The following is a 17,161-nucleotide window of genomic DNA, read 5'->3' on the forward strand; positions in this document are numbered from 1 at the left end:
CAAGGTGGCCAAATCAGCAGGCAAAGCAACTACGAGCAGAGATGAGCATCAGCTTTTGCTGCCCCTGCTCCTGCACAGAACCTTGGACCTGGTCAAACTCTCAGAATCCATTCAATGAAAAGGTATTTTTAAGAGTTTTATTTATCATATAAATTTAAATCCTATAGATTTATCAAAAAGCCCTTTTTAAATCTAATTTAATTTACCAATAGATTAAACTACAGGCGAAGCTTTTTTCTTTTTCTGAATACTTAATAGTTATTTCTGACACCTTGACACTATCTGGTTGCTTTCATGGAGCACCAATTGCTTGTCCCTTTATCTCTCCCACTGATTCCGGTCCTCGGTGGAGGTTTTATCAGTCTTCTAATATTTTGATTATTCAACCGGATTAACTTTTGAATTCTCAGTTTTAACCGCAAGAACTAATGGACCCTTTCTGATTCTAATTGTTTCATCTCAAGCTTAAGCTTCAGATGGAGCCTTGTGATCATAGGAGTAAATAGATTAGAGGAGTGATCTTATTTTATAGATTTTTGCAACAGTTTGCACTGATAGAGATGACATTATATCGATCGCGACAACACAATTTTTTTTTTAAATGATAAAATTTATTTCGATGATGGGTGGTGGTTTATTTCGATGATCATGTTCACGTACAAACTATATGAAGAAAACTACAGCAGTTAAAGCATGCCCCTTGGTTTCATTCTATTTGGAAAATTCATGAGTCATCAATTGGATACTCCACCTATTTGATTCAACTTTAACTTTTTCAACCATGAGATCTGATATTCTGCACGACCCGCGTTATGAGATCCCGCGCACGATACAGCCGATCCATCACCGTTGCCGCCGCCCTCGCCGTGCCGTCCGGCCACCGGCCTAGGCCCGATCGATGCGCCACTCGCCGGTGGTTCGGCCGACATCAAATTTTGGCTGGATTGTGGTCAGAATCTGATGCAATTTGATCGGAACACGGCCGACAGTGGCACGTGTCGTTTCCAACCAAATCGCAGTCGGAGACCGGTCAGGGAAGGACCGGCATGTGATCGGGCCTGGGCCAGATGGCACAGCGGCAGTGGCGGGGGTCGAGGGGCGGAATATTGTTCATTCCCACATTTGGATGGTCAGATTTGTACACGATCGCGTGATGAACAGTGGATCAACGTGGCGCGCACGGTTATGCACGAGAGAATCGCGCATAATATCAAATTCGTTTCAACCATAATATATATATATATATATATATATATTTATTTATTTATTTATGAATAATTTCACTTTGTCGTCCCCAATTTAACTTCATTAGCTCGTCAAATCTGAAAAACATGTGAGAAATTTCGAAGTTAGCATCAAGAAACTAGTTCACTTTGCCCCCTGCATTTTAATATCAGTTTCGATTTGGTGCTCAAATTGAAAAGGCGAAACGATTTCCAAAAATTTAAATGGTAAATTATGGTTGATCAGTTCTGAAAGGCAAAATGAAAATATTTTGATGGTAGAATGTAAAAAAGTTGGTTGAATGGACTTCACGTGTGCACGAGCGAGCGCAGGTGCTTGTTCCAGGCGCTTGCAATCTCAATCTCACCGTGCCACCCACCATATGATCAATCATTCTTGGGCGTGGGACGATCCGCCGTATTAAATGCTTGTGGGCACTTCCCAACTCCCCCCTTCCAAATTCCAATCAAATCCTTACGCCCCTTTGTACTTGCTGCTCCTTCTCGAACACCAAACTGATTTCCGCCTCCGGCGACGCTGCTGTTATTATGCGACATAGCAAAACCTCCTTTGACGGAAGAAGGAGGAGAAGAACATGGACCAATCGTTGAGTAGCGTGTCGCTCGTGCTTTTCATCTTCTTCGTCATATTGCTCGTCTCCAAGACTTGCGGGAACAGAGCAAGCAGAGCAGCGGGTTGCCGCCTCCCCGCCGGCTCCCGCGGCTGGCCGATCGTCGGAGAGACCCTCCACTTCGTCTCCTCCGCCTACTCCTCCAAGCCGGAGCAGTTCATGGATAAGCGCCGCCGACTGTACGCCCACTGATTCGTTAATAAACGCTGGTTCGTTCAAGTTCAACATTTGGCAGGTGGTGTTTGAGTCCTCTGCTGCTGCAGGTATGGGAAGGTGTTCCGGTCGCATCTGTTCGGGAGTCCGACGATCGTGTCGACGGACGCGGAGGTGAGCCGGTGCGTGCTGCAGAGCGACGCGAAGGCGTTCGTGCCGTGGTACCCCAAGTCGCTGATGGAGCTCATGGGCGAGTCCTCCATCCTGCTTATCAACGGCAGCCTCCAGCGCCGCGTTCACGGCCTCATCGGCGGCTTCTTCAAGTCCGCCGACTTGAAAGCGCAGATCACCCGCGACATGCACCGCTACGTGCGCCACTCCATGGTCAACTGGCGCCACAACCACCGCATCCTCGTCCAAGACCAGACCAAAAACGTGAGTTACTTCTCCCACGCCAATAAACAAATTCATTCTGCTAATTCTGTGGATGAAATCGTGAAACAGATAGTGTTCCAAATTCTAGTCAAAGCACTGATCGGACTCGACCCGGGGGAAGAGATGCAATTCCTAAAGCAACAGTTCAAGGAATTCATCGCTGGCTTGATGTCTTTGCCGGTGAAGCTGCCCGGAAGCAGGCTCTACCGATCGATGCAGGCGAAGAAGCGGATGGTGATGCTGATTAAGAGCATCATCGCAGAGAAGAGAGCCGAGCGGGCTGACGGTGGCCGGAGCCAGCGCCGGCCACGCGACGTCATCGATGTGTTGCTCGACGACGCCAGCGACGAGTTAACCGACGACCTCATCTCCGACAACATGATCGATCTCATGATCCCGGCGGAGGACTCTGTACCTGTTCTTGCTACTCTCGCAGTCAAGTACCTCAGCGAATCCCCTCTTGTTCTCCAACGCCTAGAGGTAAATAATACGTATACACCACCAAAAATTACGGTATCACTACGCATACGATCAATTGCTAATTCTTTAATTCGCTGTTAATTATTCGATCTCAGGAAGAAAATACGCAGCTGGAGAAGATGAGAGAAGGAGAAGCACTGCAGTGGAATGACTACATGTCTCTATCTATCACACAAGATGTAAGTTCTATCGTAGCGCTAGCGATGAATGAAATCTGATACGATTATTGGCGATTAACGTATGAGAGAGCAGGTGATTACGGAGACGCTGCGGATGGGGAACATAATAAGCGGGATCATGAGGAAGGCAGTGAGGGATGTGGAGATAAAGGGGCACCTCATTCCCAAAGGGTGGTGCGTGTTGACCTACTTCAGATCAGTCCACCTTGACGAGAGCCACTACGAGGAGGCCTACAAGTTCAATCCATGGAGGTGGAAGGTGAAGTTTGATTTGATCTCACCTGCTGCCTCTCTGCTTTCGGGAGTTGGAGCTGGTCAATTTCACTTCACGATGCATATGTCTTGTTTATTGATAGATAGACAGATAAACAAATAGATAAAGATTATCATGCTGGTTAGTGTTTATCCTATCTGAGTGCAGTCTTCTTCCTCCATCTCTCTGCCCCACAGGACAAGGACACGAGTTCGTGTAGCTTTACTCCTTTTGGAGGTGGGCAAAGGCTGTGCCCTGGACTGGACCTCGCCAGGCTGGAGGCTGCCATCTTTCTTCACCACTTGGTCACCAACTTCACGTAAGATAAGAAAATTAACTCTCTTACTGCTCTTTCTTCTCCTTCTTTCCTTTCCTGCGCACTCGCTACACGTGTGGTGGCGTGGCTCTGGTTCTGCCATGGAGCGAACAACACATAGTCGAAGTTCAAGCACGTACGGCGTGCGCAGTGGAGGGTGGGTCACAGTCCGTGCCCGCACATGCAGACCACACGTGTGGGGGTGTCGCAGTCAGTCTGCGTTGCATCAGGATCAGGAATGACGAAAAGACAAAAAGTCTAAAATCTAATTTGGCTTCGTGACCGCAGGTGGGTGGCAGAGGAGGACCACATTGTGAATTTTCCAACTGTAAGGATGAAGAAGGGAATGCCCATCAGGGTGAGAAGTAAGAGGTGAAGAAGCCATGGAAGGCGTCCATTTGCATTTACAGCCCAGAACACCAGACTTCTGGGATGGGACCTGGAGGAGCTGGACCACCCCTGTCGATCTCAGCCGGGACCTCACGGTCAAGCTCCAACAGGGTATACAGACAGACACTTATACTTTATGTGAATAGAACAATAAATGAGACGTATAAAGTATGAATAGGGGCCGTATCAAAGACATAGGATTGCAATCCCCAAGACACACAGAAATAAACAGAGAGAGGTGGAGGAGGGGCTTGAGTTTTGCCATGCAAAGGTGAAAGGTGGCTTTTGGGAAGAAGAGGGAGGGGAGTATGCATTGCAGGGGCTAGAGCAAGGGCTAAAAAGTTAGTGGGAGCTTCATTGAGCATTCCAAGTCTTGGCTGCTACTGCTGACTGCTGCTGACACAGTAGGGGAGAGGACAAGGAATTGAATTGGGGTTGCTTTCATGCAGTGGGGTTTGTGGCAATTCAAGACGAGAGCATCTATTGTACTCTCTTAGTCTCTTCCTGCAAAGTCAAGTGCTCTTCACCTTTTGTTACTAATAATCTCTTCAGACCAAGTTACTGCCTTTTGTGGTTTAGTCTTGGGGATCAGTGATTCCTCTTATTGAATAATATATGATGCATATTCAGGTAAATGTATAGATTGTTCGAGCATGAGTCGAGTCATCTAATGCTGAATTACAAATGACTAATAAAGAACAAAAATCAGGCCCCAAACTGCAGGGGTTTTAGTATGATTATGAACTAAACTCTACTGCAAACAAAATCTATAGTTGTTAAGCTCGTAGATAAGACTAAAAAAATGTCCAATCGAGGTGTGACAGAGTGACAAAACACTATATCTAATCACCAGCTAAATAATTTCATTAGTCCTTATCAACGCATCTTTATTGCATATCACATTGTTAGATACGTGGAGCGTTTCTTGTCTTGCAGTGAATTAAATTCCTAGCAATTGATTAGAGCTAACTAATCTTTCATACTACACGTGGGATCACAAAATGACAACAAAATGATCAAACAAGTTGTCTTGATGCCACTTAAGCAATCCATTTGGTTGTTTCTTCTTTTCTTCTATTCATAATTGTTTTACAAATAAAGTCTCAGTTCATCTGGTTGAGTTGAGCTAAATAAACTGATCCAATCCACCAACACACCTCTGACAACACTTCTTGAAGGACCCCCTTCAGTTCTTGCTACTTTAGCTGCTGGTTGGAAGATGAAGGCTGGTTCTTGTGGCTGAGACCATTGAGTTCGCCGAGCAGTGCTTCGGAAACCAGACAGACTTGGCTGGTTCAATAGGTTAAATTGAGAACAAGAAGTCACAGGTTTTAGATATCTGATTCAATTGGGCAATTCTGTCACAGCCATGAACAAGAACAATGATTGGATTGAACCAAGTAGGTGGCAGGTCTCCCTCAGAACTCTGCAGGTAAACAGATTCAAATCAAAAATCATTCTTGCTGGAGAACTAGCTTAGGTATACTATGAGGATTTTGCAAGTTTGATCTTCTTCCTGGAGCACTAGCTTAGCGTGTTCGACGAGTCGAGCCAGCTTGAAGGCTCAATTAGACCATGCAAGTGATGCTAGGCCATGTTCCATAAGGTAGAATGAAAGGAGATCATTCTCTCAATGATTCTATTCCTAACTTGAATGCATTATTTAACTAGAGATGAAAGAGAAGTGAATAGATCATTTTTTATTTTCAATTATTCTATTCCTAAATTTAATTTGGGATGAAAGAAAATGTGGAAGGTTCCTTTCAAGTAATGTGAGATTCTATTCCACCAGTTCCATAGTTTGAAAGGTAGATTCTTGTTCTATCTCTACTAGACATAATATTACTTGTAATTTCAAATCTAAAGAAGGATAAGTAGGATGATAATTGGACCATGCAATTAAGTCGAATGGGTCAAAGAAATCACTACTAGATTAGTAGAACAAATCAAGCAAACCATATAAAAAAGAAAAGAAATGATAAAACAAATAGGAAACAACATCAAATGAACCATCTAGAAAACAAAAGAAATGATAAAACAAATCTAGCTAGCTACATATTAGATTAATTAGTCAAACAAACCAATCATATCAATGAGAAACTTCAGTGTGATAAGAAACAACTTGAAATTTCCTTCCATGTCATCGATGGTGACACGTCCAACAGAGATGTTGGAAGTTTCCTTCTCTTGTTCCTTCGTTGTTAAGCAGCCTAAGCCCGGTGAATGATTAAGAGGGAAATTCCATGCATGTGCATCATGATGTGTATGGCATGAAGGAGAGTTGTCATCGTACCACGCCCATGCATGCATCATGCATGACGTTTGGCTCTCGCTCAGCCAATGCCCTGATTCGACCGGTCAAATTGAAAACCGGCAACCTAACCGGTCCGGTTCAGTGTTCAAGCATGCATGGACAAATCCACGCTTTACCATGATGCAGTAACCATCGCTCATGATCATCATATCCATTCCCTCTTGACTGTATATATAAGTCCACCTCGCTTCCCTGACTCTTGCAAGCTTCAAGCTACCGTCGGATCGGAGATGGATTCGAAGGTCATGATCTCCGGCGACGGCGGCGCGCCTCCACCGGAGTCCATGTCGATCAAGCGGATGGTGATTCCGGCCATCTTTAGCGTGGGAATCTACTTCGCCAGCCTCCAAATTGATGACCTCGCCGAGCATCCTCTCTTCGTGCCTTTACTCTTCTTCCTTTGGGCCGAGGTGGCCATCACCCTCGGCCTTGTTTCCTTTGCCGTCGCCGGACCTCGCGTCCTCCGCGAGGACCAGCTGACCGTCAAGCGGCGGGCTGAAGAAATAGCGATGCGGATCGCGAACGTGCTGTTCTTCTTGGTCTTAGCGTTGTGGATTGCGATTGTAGTTTCCATTAGATTTTCTGCTCTTTAATTTGACCGTGAACTGTCGTTTCTATACCATGATGAATAAGAGAATTCTCATTTAGTATCTTTTTTTAATGATGCTTTAATGCTTTTAGCAAAGTACTCTTGACCACTAAACTAGATCACTAACAACAAATATCATGGTATCGATTAATAATTGCTTAGTTTAATAATAAATTAATTAAATTTAAAAGCTTTTTAGTCAAAAGTAGACTCGATGAGTCCACGCCAAATGCAGATGTCGTTTGCTGAAGGAAGGGTTGACGTTCTTGTAGTTAAGTTCTCAAGGTTGAGTGGTTGACTTCAACAATCGAAATTCCATTTTGCAACTGTCTAAAGATCTCAAGGTTGACTTAAACAATCTAAATCCCAGGAATTAATTTTGGTGCTTGAGCGAGGAGGCGTATTCAAATTGATAGAATCTATTAATTACGATAATGTGAGATGATATCTATTAAGGATATAAAATAAAAATTAATGTTTTTTAAATTGATCAAGTTTTTGTGATAAATGATTAGTTAATTACATCTTAGGAAATATTTCAGAAAACTTAAACATAGTTATTTCCTGCCAAAATGTAGACCTTCAAACAAAAGCTTGTTTCATAATTTCTACCCAAAGGAACAAATCTCTGAGTAGTCGCTTAAGTGAATGTGCAATTCTTCTAATTACATAAATTATCAATATCCACCAAATAAATTCGATGTGCAGTATTCTTGTACTTTTAAATTCTTTCTATTGTTTTCTTATGAACATGAAAATTGCCTCTAAACATCTGGATGGATTTACAGAAACTGGAAATCTGCTGTCTTTGTATCGCATTTACAGAAAAGGAAGAAAATGGAAAAATAAAATAAAATAATCTACAGCAGAAACAAACTCAGTGAAGTCAGTCATTGAGTGGAGTGGATTCCCAAAATTTTGATCCAGCCGCGCCCAAGTCTTCAGGAGACGCAGGCACAGAACAGCCAGAGAAGTCCCTGTAACACACAAACTCTGGATAACCTGAAAAACCCGACGTAACAATTTGGCATTGATCGACAGCCATGGCTGACAAACAAGCCGCTTCCCTGGTGTCTGGCCGGCAGTCTAGTGAGTTGGCAAGGAAACCAGTACCAGTTTCCCAAACTTGAACTCTGTAATCAAATGGCCCTCCAGTTACAACTTTGTAAGGATCCATGTGTAGAAATTGTACTGTGTTGTGGTTTACTTCCAGCTCGGCCACCGGTTCTGGTCCTTCTGGATGTTCTTGGCTTTTTCTGATGTCCCATAACAAGGCCCTGTAATTTGTAAACAGAAAGATTTTATGATTAACCACTAAAACAAAATCATATCATATTTGCAGTACGTATTTTGTATGTTCGGTCAATTTTATAGTTATTCATCATCTCAGTCTCACTTGCTAGTCATACTCACTAGAGACAGTATTAAAAACCAATCCAGAAACGGAACCATACAAGTTTTGGGTCACTGTCGCAGCAGTGGTTCAATCAATTGAATTGCTAATAGACCCAGCTAATCCATAAACAAGCTAATTGGTCAGACCAGCATACATAATCACATATAAAGAACTACTAAAAAACTCTTATGAGAAATCTTTATATATAAACCAATGACAAAAAATTAATTTACTAGCGCATAAGGAACAAGTATTGATATGGGACTAGAATATATAACTTGCAATTACATTTTGAATGGAAGATTCTAACCGTGGGGGCTAGGTTAAAATGTAAGAAAAACATTTTTTTCTACCCGGATTAAATTGTTATAATTATGAATGGCCATTTTTGACATTTCAAAGCATATGACAAAGCTAGCCAGTTCTTTTAAAGTTTTGTAAAAATAGGCCGTCCGATCCAATTTTTTTGAACATCCAATCCATGAAACCGGAGAGGTATCTGGGGTTCTGGTTTTCTCCAATTCAATTGGCAGTTCCATCCTGGTTTTATAACTATGTTTGGAAAAGTAGCAAAGTTCTACTTACTTGCCCTTTCCACCAGTACACATTAGCCATTTGGATGGCAGCATTTGGAATGAGTATATTTTAGGACCATGAACTGCAGCAGTGAAAGCCCTTTGCATTGTTCGTAAATCAATTGCTGTAACAGATGCTCCACCAGCAATGTAGCAAAGTGTGTCATGACATTTCATGGCAATAGGTTGGCCAGTGACTGATGTCATTCCAACACAGGATGACAAATTAGAGGAGGATGCAGATGTATCCCAAACTCTGACCTACAAAGAAGAAAAATGCATCATGTGTTAGAATTGTTAGACTGAAACTCAACTACCTATTTTGGTCCCTGGAATGACAAAGCATGTTTGCTATTATAGAAGGAAAATAAAGATAAACTCTATTTAAAGTAGGACACATAATAAAATTTTCAATGTGTATAAATGATAGGGAAACAATTATCACTACCTGAATAGCATTACACTTTTGAGTACAATTCGGCAAAAAAAGGTATGCCAACTGTATAAAGAAAAAAAACAGGAAAATGCTGTTGTCCAAACTCAAACAAACAAAAGGTTACAACATGTAATGGCAAGATGACCCTAAATAATTGGGATGGTTTCCTCAGTGGCACGAATAGAAGCCAGAGAATTGATGTGGGAACAATATGGCACATAATATGAGTAAAAGCATTATCTAGAACAACAAATGAAAATATTCATTTATTCCATATAGTAACTTCAGTATGAATTACTCATCAACATGAAGGTAAGTCTGGTCAGCCAAGAAACTCATGGGAAAATTTTTCTGAGCAGAGTGATGGAGACATACCCTTGAATCTTTAGAAATGCTAACCAAAAGAGAAGATTTGTGCCTGAAAAATAAAATAACTTGTATCAAAAGACAGATTAGAGTAAGTGACATCCCTAATCAGGATTTCAACAATTTTTATGTGCTCAGAAATTAACATGAGAAATATGTAATTGATGAAGGTTGTTGATATCGATAACCTCATTAGGAGAGATCCTATTATTCTGGCACATTAATGAGGCTCCAGTGTACATCAATATTTTTTATATCAAAGAGAACAACTTAAGCACCCCTGTCAAGTAACTTTCTTGCAATTAAAAAAAAAATAGAAAGGGGGATTCTTTCTGTATGAGGTCTAAATTGCTTGGAACACATTGGCCTTAGCTTGAACATCACTTCATAGAATATATGAACAGAAGGAAAGAGATGTGAAAGAGATTGATACCCAGCAACTGTCAAAAATGACAAAGGTTTCTCATGGCCACGATATGTTGAAACTAGAGGATGTTGCCTCCCACTAGGATTAAGAGACCAAAGGCGAACGGTGCAATCTTCTCCGCCACTTGCAAGAATCTTAGAACCACTATCTCCGAGCAATGTATCAGCCAGTGAAAGAACTGGTCCACTGTGGCCTTTAAAACATCGCCGTGCTCCACCCTGCGTCAATGATATGAACTCATAACACATATAATGGGATAGTTTGATTGTACCACAAAAATGACCATAGTTGTCAGGAAAATAATCAATGCTACATATACCACTCTATTAAATCTGATCTTCAAAACCATACAGTGCTGGTAGTATCTTATAGTTTCTAGGCTTCAATAACTTACAAATAACCATATTCAACTATCATCTGATTCTACACAAGAAAAGGAAGCCTCAGTGAATTAGTTGATTCAGACAGCCATCCCCCCTACAAGCAAATAGTTTGACAATTTACCATTGGGATCCATGCTAGAATGTGAAACGTGGAATATTGGTTAATCATCTTCCACTATCTAATGCAAAGGCTTCTTAAATAGCATAACCAAATGTATTGAAGTAATATTCCATTCAGATAATTTAAACCAGTAATATGGGAATCAATCTAGACAAAATAATCTTGTAAGCAATTTAGAAATATAGCCAGCCTCGAAAATTATGCAAAATTCAAGCATGAAATTAATCACTATTAACATTATACCAAGATAATGGAAAATTGCATGCAAAAGAAATGCCTCGGGAATCACAATTCAAGTGACGTTATTGATGGAATACTCTAGTTCGTCATCAACTAGCACAGTCGATCACTGGCAATATGGAATAGCACTAAAAATGCTACACTATGACCTAGTGAAAAATCACTAAAGAAAACAACTAGACACACCTGGTATATATTCCCAAGATATCAGGAGACAACAAAGTGCCAAAAAGAATTTGATTTTCATATAGAACATTGATAATGAACACCAATGAAATTGCAAGAACCTTCCACCATAGGCGAATAGTGCGGTCTGAGCTTGAAGTGACTATAACATTATCCATGGGCTGCATACCATTTCGAAACAAAGATGTCTCCACTATAGGAAATAATCTGCAAAGAGAACAAAATAGTATCTCAGATGCATGATTTAACATTTAGTTGCTCAAAAAAACCCACTGAGAAATGACAAGAAAAGTAGTATGCAAAAGCAAGGTAGCAAAAGAAATGGGTACAACCACAAGATGCAAACAAAAAAATGATGAATAACAAGCATGTAACTTGTCAAATTTCCAATTTAATCAAGATAATTTAAGCAGATAAATCTAATTTTGCAACTCTACTCACCTCAAGCATGTAATCCTTGCATCATGAGCCATTGATGTTTCTTCCTGGTGAATTCCAGCAAAATCAACCCTTGCTCTTAGTATCCTTGAACCCTGAGCAACAGTAAATTAAACTTTAGCATGATTCTTCATGGTGCTAAAGCAGATAAAAAAAAACCAATAGCAATCAAGTGCATAAGTCTCAGTGGCACTCGCTCTTCCCTATGCTTTGGCCAGCAACTGGCACAATTGTCAATATCATAAGATTAACTTGCATGAAACAGCAAAACAATGTTCTGGCCAAAACAAGGGAAGGAGGGGCACTTACAAAGGAAAAATGACAAGTAGAAAAACTATAATGTACATGCTGTTTTTCTAACCATCCTCCTCAGACCTCTTCTCTGATACCAGGAATGGTGCTTGGGGCATGAGTATAAATGTGAATTTCTTTTACCATTCACGGATTAAATAAAACACCAGAAGTCCATAAATCATATGACAAATCAGAAATTATATCTTTGCTTCTGCTCAGATTATTTGCACATGCACCAAAAGAACACAATATGGTAGAGCTAAGTTACATGTACTCTTCAGCCAACCCCTTTGTACCTGTGTCCAACACTGACACTCAAGTGAACATCTTCTATTTCTATTGATTAAAAGTAAAAAAAAAACATAGAAATATTGTGTTGAACACTTGGATCCACAACCGTGTGGATACTCATCCTTAAGTCCAAATAACAAAATGATTAAAAAAATAAAACAATTTAGTAAAGAATTGAAGAACTTGTCAATTAGATTCACAAAAAACTTTACGTGAGATAAAAAGATAGTGTTTCTGTCCAGCAATAAATGGCTGGCTGGTCCAGAGAACGAGTAGTCGTAATGAATTTCCCATGGATCACAAAATTTCAGTTGATGTAGGGCTGTATGTCTTGCTAAATACTGTTCTCTGACTCCCGTAGCTCCAGAGGATACAGAGCAATGTGACCACTTCTCCCTACATAATGGTATCAAACAACTTAAATAAGAAATTCCAACAAAAGAATTGCATGAGTGCTATGCATATCATAATATGTGATATCAAAAGATGAAAACTAAGAAATCCCTATTATTTTTTAAGTCATCAATCAAAATTTTCAAAAATCATGGTGTTTCCATTTTTCCACCCTTCTTTCAAGCATTCCAATTGTCCACCAAAATAGTTTTTGCTCAGTGTTCAAGGAAATTTCTACCATAATTGTTGAGATCACGAGCATATATATGACAAGTGTAGGCATTTTGATTGTGCTTACATTAAAAGGCATTTGGCCTACAAAATAGGTAATTATTTTGAGATGGAATGGAATTGAACTCACTTCTGCATTGTATCAGAATCTCAATTCCTATGAAATTTAAATTTAGTTTCATTTTCTTATTTTTGAACTGAACTGAAACTGAAGTGGAAGTACAAATTTTAAATTGTTATGGGTTCCTTGTATATAAAAGTTAGTAAAAAAAAACTATATTAAACTATATTTACACAAACTCAGTTCAAACCAGCACAAATAGGGGAACTTTGATTTGGTTTGGTTCGCAAGAAAATTATGTTGTTTGGAACGAATGTATGCTTATTTGGCTCGAGTTGATATGAATAGCGTGTTCTGAAGATGCTTGGAGAGCCATCTCGTACCTATTCAATCTAAAACACAAATCACGAAGAAAGAACTACAATCACCGTCCAAAACGACAACTTTAAGGAAGGAAACCAAGACAGCTTCATACCCCTCGAGCTTTCACCATCATTCAGAAAAAAAATAAACAAAAAACAGAGAAGAGGAGGTAAAGGTACCTGAAGAGACGATTCCAGACGTAGTCAGAGGAGGCGACGCGAGCTAGGGGCTTGCAGGTCATGGATAGGTTGGAGATGTCCCGGATGTCGAGGAAGCCAAAGCAGTGGGCAAGGGCGTCGGCGTCGAGATCCAGTAGGGTTCTGGCATTATTAGGGCAGGCCCGAATGGGTGGATCGGCCATCTCGCCGGAGCTCCGGAGTGGCACGCCGCCAGATCGAACTTGAGAGAATCGCCCAGGTAAAGGCAGACGAAGGTAACCCTATCAGTTATTGGGTAGAGTGGGCTGGACTCGATCTAAGCCCGGAATAGGCCTACTTGGGCCCAATTTCCTTGAGAAGCGACCTTCATCTGTCCTGTTTGTTACCACAAAATATTACCTTTTTGTTGTAATAAATAATAATCATTTTTGACTAATTTCAAATGCCCACTGTTCGTTGCGTGCCACGTGCCCAATTAGCACCCGTCAAACGGCTGATCTTGACCAGCGAACGGCGCGGGATCACGTGCGAGTCAGACGATCAGAGAGGGAACTGAACTATTTCTCAATCGATAAATTCTGACCCCTCAAACTCACAGTAGGTCAATTAATATCGACCGTAGATTTCGTCACATCACACCGACCACTACATATCAATCGTCCAATGCGCTTGGGTGAGTTTGTGGGTTTATGCCCCAATATATTTTACTAATTCGAATTTCAAATCCTCAAATCGATCCATTCCCGCTCAAAACTCGAGTTTGAATATAAAGAGTTGGGTCCCATTTCAGCGACTTTTCCTCATTATAACGGCTCAAACTTGGCATGCGCTACAACCTACAAAATTCGACAGAGTTCTTCGCCTTTTTTTTGGGATCGAATCGGTCGATCACGCTCTGCGAGAGAGAGAGAGAAGGGATGGAATCCGCCAGCAATCAGGCTGCCCGATCTGGTACTGATCTCCATTCCTCCATTATTTGTGGCGTTCCGATCTTGTTGTCTTTGCTTTTCTTTGATCACTTACTTCGGGAACGAAGCATCGGGTGTAGGATCCTCGAAGTTGCGTTACCCGCTGCGATCCGCGGCTAAATCGAAGGACGGGAGGCCGGTGATCGAGGAACCTACGGTCTCATCTGCTTCGAAGAAGTATTTTTCTCTTCCTTATGTATTGTTGTGCTTTCGTTTATGCTTCTAGGGATGCATGTCAGCATACCGTTAATCTTTTTCACTTTAATTGTTTATGATAAATTGTTATCCGTCATCGATTTGTACTGCATGCGATTGTAGTGCTTTGGATTGATTAAGAAAGTTGGGTGTTAATTAGCAAGATATGGAGGGTGCTCAACCTATAGTCTTGTCAGTTTGACAATTCCTGAAGTAGTAAACATGAAGAACAACAAGTAATATTTTTCTGAAGTAATATTTACAATCAAGCACGAAGCATTCAAGAACGATTTCTTGCCCAGAACAAAAGGTTTCTCACTTGTTCTTTCTACCAAAATTCAGAGTGATACAGTTTTTCTAATACTAATATTTATGTGGTCTTTAGTAGTTCTTTTGGATGTTTAAGGGTTCGACTTGAATGCTTGCTTTTGGAAAAAGATGATTATCTCAGACATTTGTTTCTGCTAAAAATTCTTATAATTGAGTATCATCTATTTGAAATAACATGTTAGACACAATTCCTGACCATTGTCGTTATCCTTTCAGAGGTAGATCTTCTCCTGCAGTGTGCAGGAGCATAAGCGTTTTCAATGTGTCCGGAAAGGATAATGCTGCAAAGCATCCACGTAGACTTTCAATTCCAACCAAACCTAGTACTACTCCTCTTCCTCAACCAATTGGGAGTGTAACGCCTATATCAGAGACACGAGCGAAAAGGTTGAACATGCAAGGGAAAAACGATACACCATCGTCTGAAGCTTCAAAGTCTATCATCAGACGGAAATTCAGTGTACTTTCTTCTGCTTCATATTGGTTGACTCAGATCAAATTGTCAGAATCAGCATCAAAACATTCAACTTCACTTGGTTTTTTCAAGCTTGCACTTGAGTCAGAATGTGAGAATGCTTTTTTAAAATTGTTTTCGTGGTATCTTTTTTACATGACTGCTCTGTAACGCTCGACTGCCAATGATTTCTTTTTGCATGAGTTTAGTTCTCTACCTTTGGTTATTTATTTCCAAGTTTGCATTATTCCATATTTGCAAAATTCTATTTGACAGCCTTTAGATCGAGTACGCGAGGAGCTTAAATCATACATACAAAGACATGCCCTTGTTACTGAGCAAGAGGAATCTGTCAAAGATATACTCCAGCGCTACAATATCATTGAGGACTTTGAGAAGTTGAAAGTTTCTGTGAGCTCCCCTATGGTACCTGAGGTGGTGACCCAGAAATCAGACAAGTCAAAATGTAGCACAGAATCCAAATCAAGAAACAGATATGTGACATCCAAGTCACTGAACTCAGGTAGTCTCGCTGCAATTTCTAACCCAAACAGTAGGGATGGTTTTCCGAAGAGGCAACCAATTTCTGTAAGCCAAGGCAATTACAAGGATGCAGCTAAGACAGAACCTATTAAAGATAACAATGGAACCACTGTACCCAAAAAATCTCAGAAATCAAAGACAGAACCAACAAAGGAAGACGAAACAATGAAAAAGTCAGAAGAAAATTCTCCTCCTGAAACAGGTAACAACACCAACCTAATTCCATGTATTTCATTAAATTTAAAACCTTTGATATTTATATAAAAGTTAGCAAGTGTTTTGATAACCTGTTGTACAAGTCTGTTTTTCAATATGATTCGCAAAACAATCACAAGCTAACAGTATACAAGAATCGTAATCAAAATTAGTATTCATTTTCAATTATAAATCTTGCTTATTTTGAAATAATAATAATTTAGGTGATAAAGCAGATATTTCGGCCACAGAAGGTGCATTACAGGAAGACAAGGAGAACACGGTAACAATCTAATCTCTAATTTAAATTTCTTATTGGGCAGAGTATCCCTAATTTAAACCTTAAATTTGCTTGTAGGATGTTCGTACAGTTGAGGAAGCCGGATGCATTGCAGAAATTCCAGTGAATTAAACTCAGTTTCAAATTTCTATTGTTTTTAGAGTGATTTACAGACTTTAAATGGTTTGCCTTGATATTTCTTTGGGAGATTTATAAAAATAGTGTGAAGAAAAATGTTTGTGTGGTTGGCTTGGCTCAAAACGATGTTAATCTTTCTTGTATTCTTCAGTCAACTTCTGGAGTTTGCATCATTGAGTTATGCTTCCAATTTCAGCAGCAAGTTCTTTTTGTTCTGCAGATGTTTCAGTGACTTTCCAGAGATTTTATGGAAAAATTTCTCCTTTGATAAATTGTTACAATTCATCAGTCAAAAACTTTATCCAAGAAATTCGATCATCTTAATTTGTTGTTGTTATAATCAACAAGATCAATCTGAAATTCTATGCATGCCACGGATCAAAACTTTCTTTAATGTACAAGTCCCCAGGGTAATGGTGCAACGGTAAGACATTCAGATTGTGATCTAGGAATTCGCGATTCGATCCCCAATTACGGCGTATTTGTAAGAATTTTCTTTCAAATGAGGAACGCAATCAAAGGATGCTGGGCATCTAGATTGGCCGTCGTATGTACTTTCCGATTTACTCTGATGGTCAATAGGAAACTTCCGTAAGACCGGACCAACCACTCCAGAGATTGAGTCCATGAGACTGACTGAGATTTATCTTTTTTTTTTTTTTTACAAGTGCCATGCAGTTGATATTTTCAATCAGATTGCATCACAAAACTGTATTTATTATCAATTGATAAATA

General features: G+C 40.3%; 3 protein-coding genes across 4 annotated transcripts; 2 read left to right on the plus strand and 1 right to left on the minus strand.

The window, feature by feature from the left end:
- The first annotated feature begins 1,688 nt into the window (after positions 1 to 1,688).
- LOC141839618 (cytochrome P450 90D2-like) lies at positions 1,689 to 4,707 on the plus strand. Of its 2 annotated transcripts, XM_074727407.1 has the most exons (7): positions 1,689 to 2,034; positions 2,119 to 2,443; positions 2,513 to 2,923; positions 3,019 to 3,102; positions 3,176 to 3,361; positions 3,553 to 3,674; positions 3,960 to 4,707. In XM_074727407.1, the coding sequence occupies exons 1-7, from the start codon at positions 1,820 to 1,822 to the stop codon at positions 4,045 to 4,047; spliced, it is 1,431 nt and encodes a 476-aa protein (XP_074583508.1). In that variant the 5' UTR covers positions 1,689 to 1,819; the 3' UTR covers positions 4,048 to 4,707. The 2 variants fall into 2 exon arrangements, with proteins under 2 accessions (XP_074583508.1, XP_074583509.1); XM_074727408.1 differs by lacking the exon at positions 3,960 to 4,707 and having other exon boundaries at positions 2,119 to 2,923; positions 3,176 to 3,416; positions 3,553 to 3,662.
- A 2,971-nt stretch (positions 4,708 to 7,678) lies between these two features.
- LOC141840544 (uncharacterized) lies at positions 7,679 to 13,559 on the minus strand. The gene is made up of 8 exons (XM_074728562.1): positions 13,345 to 13,559; positions 12,330 to 12,513; positions 11,536 to 11,627; positions 11,196 to 11,301; positions 10,171 to 10,382; positions 9,747 to 9,789; positions 8,946 to 9,196; positions 7,679 to 8,241 (listed from the first exon to the last, which is right to left on the minus strand). The coding sequence occupies exons 1-8, from the start codon at positions 13,524 to 13,526 to the stop codon at positions 7,851 to 7,853; spliced, it is 1,461 nt and encodes a 486-aa protein (XP_074584663.1). The 5' UTR covers positions 13,527 to 13,559; the 3' UTR covers positions 7,679 to 7,850.
- Positions 13,560 to 14,204: 645 nt separating this feature from the next.
- On the plus strand, positions 14,205 to 16,640 carry LOC141842243 (uncharacterized). The gene is made up of 6 exons (XM_074730460.1): positions 14,205 to 14,274; positions 14,372 to 14,468; positions 15,033 to 15,390; positions 15,547 to 16,015; positions 16,233 to 16,291; positions 16,367 to 16,640. Exons 1-6 carry the CDS (start codon positions 14,241 to 14,243, stop codon positions 16,418 to 16,420), a joined length of 1,071 nt encoding a protein of 356 aa, XP_074586561.1. The 5' UTR covers positions 14,205 to 14,240; the 3' UTR covers positions 16,421 to 16,640.
- The last annotated feature ends 521 nt before the right edge of the window (positions 16,641 to 17,161 follow it).

This window comes from Curcuma longa, chromosome 11, assembly GCF_044706935.1.
Source record: "Curcuma longa cultivar G26 ecotype Majalengka, Jawa Barat chromosome 11, ITB_CL_G26_1.1, whole genome shotgun sequence".
NCBI classification, from domain to species: Eukaryota; Viridiplantae; Streptophyta; class Magnoliopsida; order Zingiberales; family Zingiberaceae; genus Curcuma; species Curcuma longa.